This window comes from Alosa sapidissima, chromosome 16 (genome assembly GCF_018492685.1).
Source record: "Alosa sapidissima isolate fAloSap1 chromosome 16, fAloSap1.pri, whole genome shotgun sequence".
In the NCBI taxonomy this organism is placed as follows: Eukaryota; Metazoa; Chordata; class Actinopteri; order Clupeiformes; family Clupeidae; genus Alosa; species Alosa sapidissima.
The window spans coordinates 31,643,127-31,645,626 of NC_055972.1; the positions used below are offsets into that span (position 1 = coordinate 31,643,127).

General features: G+C 44.7%; 1 protein-coding gene and 1 non-coding gene across 2 annotated transcripts in view; one reads left to right on the forward strand and one right to left on the reverse strand.

The window, feature by feature from the left end:
* Nucleotides 1–48: 48 nt before the first annotated feature.
* Nucleotides 49–167, reverse strand: LOC121686924. The gene has a single exon (XR_006024410.1). It is a non-coding gene; the product is annotated as a 5S ribosomal RNA (ribosomal RNA).
* Nucleotides 168–278: 111 nt separating this feature from the next.
* The window catches only part of LOC121685021, a 3,175-nt gene continuing 953 nt past the window's right edge, over nt 279–2,500 (forward strand). Inside the window, exons 1-2 of the mRNA XM_042065262.1 lie at nt 279–508; nt 1,702–2,307. Coding sequence (XP_041921196.1) covers nt 1,877–2,307 — 431 coding nt within the window. The 5' untranslated portion in view covers nt 279–508; nt 1,702–1,876. The remainder of the gene's footprint in view (nt 509–1,701; nt 2,308–2,500) is intronic.

Sequence of the window (2,500 nt, forward strand, 5' to 3'; positions counted from 1 at the left end):
GGACACGTTCATCAATCTCAACCGCTCTGCCTGCACAAGCAAGCAAAACGCTTACAGCACCTGGTATTCCCAGGCGGTCTCCCATCCAAGTACTAACCAGGCCCGACGCTGCTTAGCTTCCGAGATCAGACGAGAGCGGGCGTGCTCAGCGTGGTATGGCCGTAAGCGATTGCTCATCCACTCGGACACGTTCATCAACCTCAACCGCTCTGCCTGCACAAGCAAGCAAAACGCTTACAGCACCTGGTATTCCCAGGCGAATTCTCTCCCAAGTCCCTAAAGCCTGCTCAACGGACCAATGGTTGAGCCCTGTTGTGCAAAGTTGAGGAACGACAAGCCAATCATTGAGCCCTGTTGAGGAGAGCTGAGCAGCGATCAGCCAATCAGAGACCTCTGTTGTGGAATCGTCATTCGAGACTGAGCTGTGTTAGAAAAATTCTGGCGGCCATCTTTTGTTAATGCAGTCGGCCGTTTGACAGATTTGACAGACTAATATTTTTATTCTCAGGTAAGTTTGGTGTAATTATTTGATAAGTAATGACTGAAACTCTATGTATTTTTGGATAATTTGCCTGAATTTGCCTGAGGTTTGACATGATAATCTAGTTAGCGCCGTACTGACACTCATTTTCAGACACCAATTGGCTAGTAGCTAACTAGGCTAGCACCGCTTGTTTACATTAAAATAGCTAGGTTCGATCTCTCTCATATGCGTTGAAAATCCGATCAGACTATTGATTTTACATGTTGGGACCTTGAAGAATGTATTACTACTGTGTGGATTCGAAATGTAAAGCTGAAATATGCTTTAGATTTGTTAGAATATCGACCGTGATTAGCATGCTAGCTAAATGCATTGAAATGAATGATTGAGCTAGCTTCTACCAATCGCCAGTGTAATGATCTGACGATCTCTGGAAATACTTTTAAATCGTGATCGGACACTCTAGCTCACTTCTTAAGACCATGGATATGGTGTTACAACAGTTTGGAGTTGAAATTCGACGTGTAAGTATGCTTTAGAAGTGTAAACATGCCAACTGCGATTGGCAGGAATGCATTGAAAATGAATGAAGTACCAATCGCCAGTGTAATGACCTGACGATCTCTGTAAATACATTAAAAACGTGATCGAACACTCTAGCCCACTTCTTAAGACTATGGAGATGGTGTTACAACAATGTGGAGTTGCAATTCGATGTGTAAATATGCTTTAGAAGTGTAAACATGTCAACCGCGATTTGCATGCTAACAACAAAGTGATGAATGAATGGGCTGTTTTTGCTTACTACTTTTACGAGGGCTGCAGGGTCTCTAAAATGTATTTAAGCCCTCATCTGATCATCTGGCTAGCATGTTTAGACTTTGTAGATGTTGTTACTACAGTGTGGAGTCGAAATTCGAGGTCTAAATATGCTTTGGATGTGTAAACACAACACCTGATTTTTAAGCTGTGTTAATGAGTACACCACTATCAAACTAATATGTGCAGTGATAGGCTTTTATTACATCTCACGGGATGTGTGTGTAAATACTGTCATCCAGTTTAAATAAATAACATGGCTCTCTTGCTTTGACCTTATTTATATGATGACTACTAACTGCAAATGAGCCATGTTTAAAAGTTTTGTTACAGTCACTTGTTGGAAAGTTAAATGAACAGTCATCACTGATCCCTATTACCTGTGTTTACATTACCAGAAAGAATGGAGAGCCATGATTCAGGTAAACTGCTGCTGCTCTCCACGACCACGACCGGTCCGGCGCCAACTTCGTCAAGAAGTACGAGTCCAGGTGGGGCTACACCCTCTTTGGTCGTTGCCTCGGAGCCGACACGCCAGAGACCAGCGCAGCCCAGAAGACCAAGTTTGGCTGGATGAGGTACCCCCAAGCAGCGCAGGTGACCGAGGAGAGCCGTCTTCTGTACCTCCTGATTAAGATGCTGCAGCACCATCCCACCTGCAGCAAATTCCACTTGTCTCCCAGCAAGCTGACCTCATCCATCAAAGGCCAGTACAAGAGGATTGCCGACAGAGTGAGGGACGACCCGGTCGTGGGCAGCCTCGCCATCCCGCTGCCCAACATAAACGTCAAGTCCATCAGCAACTTTTTCAGGAGGGAGGAGAAGATGGCCAACTTCAGGGCAACGGTCAGGCCAAGAGTGAAGACTCATCGGAATGTTCTGTCAGGCCAACCAATGCCTGATGCCCCTGCTCTGCCGTCGTCACTGCCACCACCAGATAGACCTCAGGTGCAGTACCAGGAGCCTCACCATGTCGCTGGCAAAAGGCGTGGGGAAAAGCGGAGGTAAGCTCTTCGCTCACTTTATCCATTTATTTTTTTGTGTAGAGTAAAATGTTAATGCACACCCATACTTATAAGGTTCTCACCACTAAAGAGTCTCATTTATTATAAAAGATTTTATCAGATTTGTATTGCTATTAAGTTTTTTATATATATATTTTCCCAATGAGCACACAGCACACTGGGAGCTGTACTG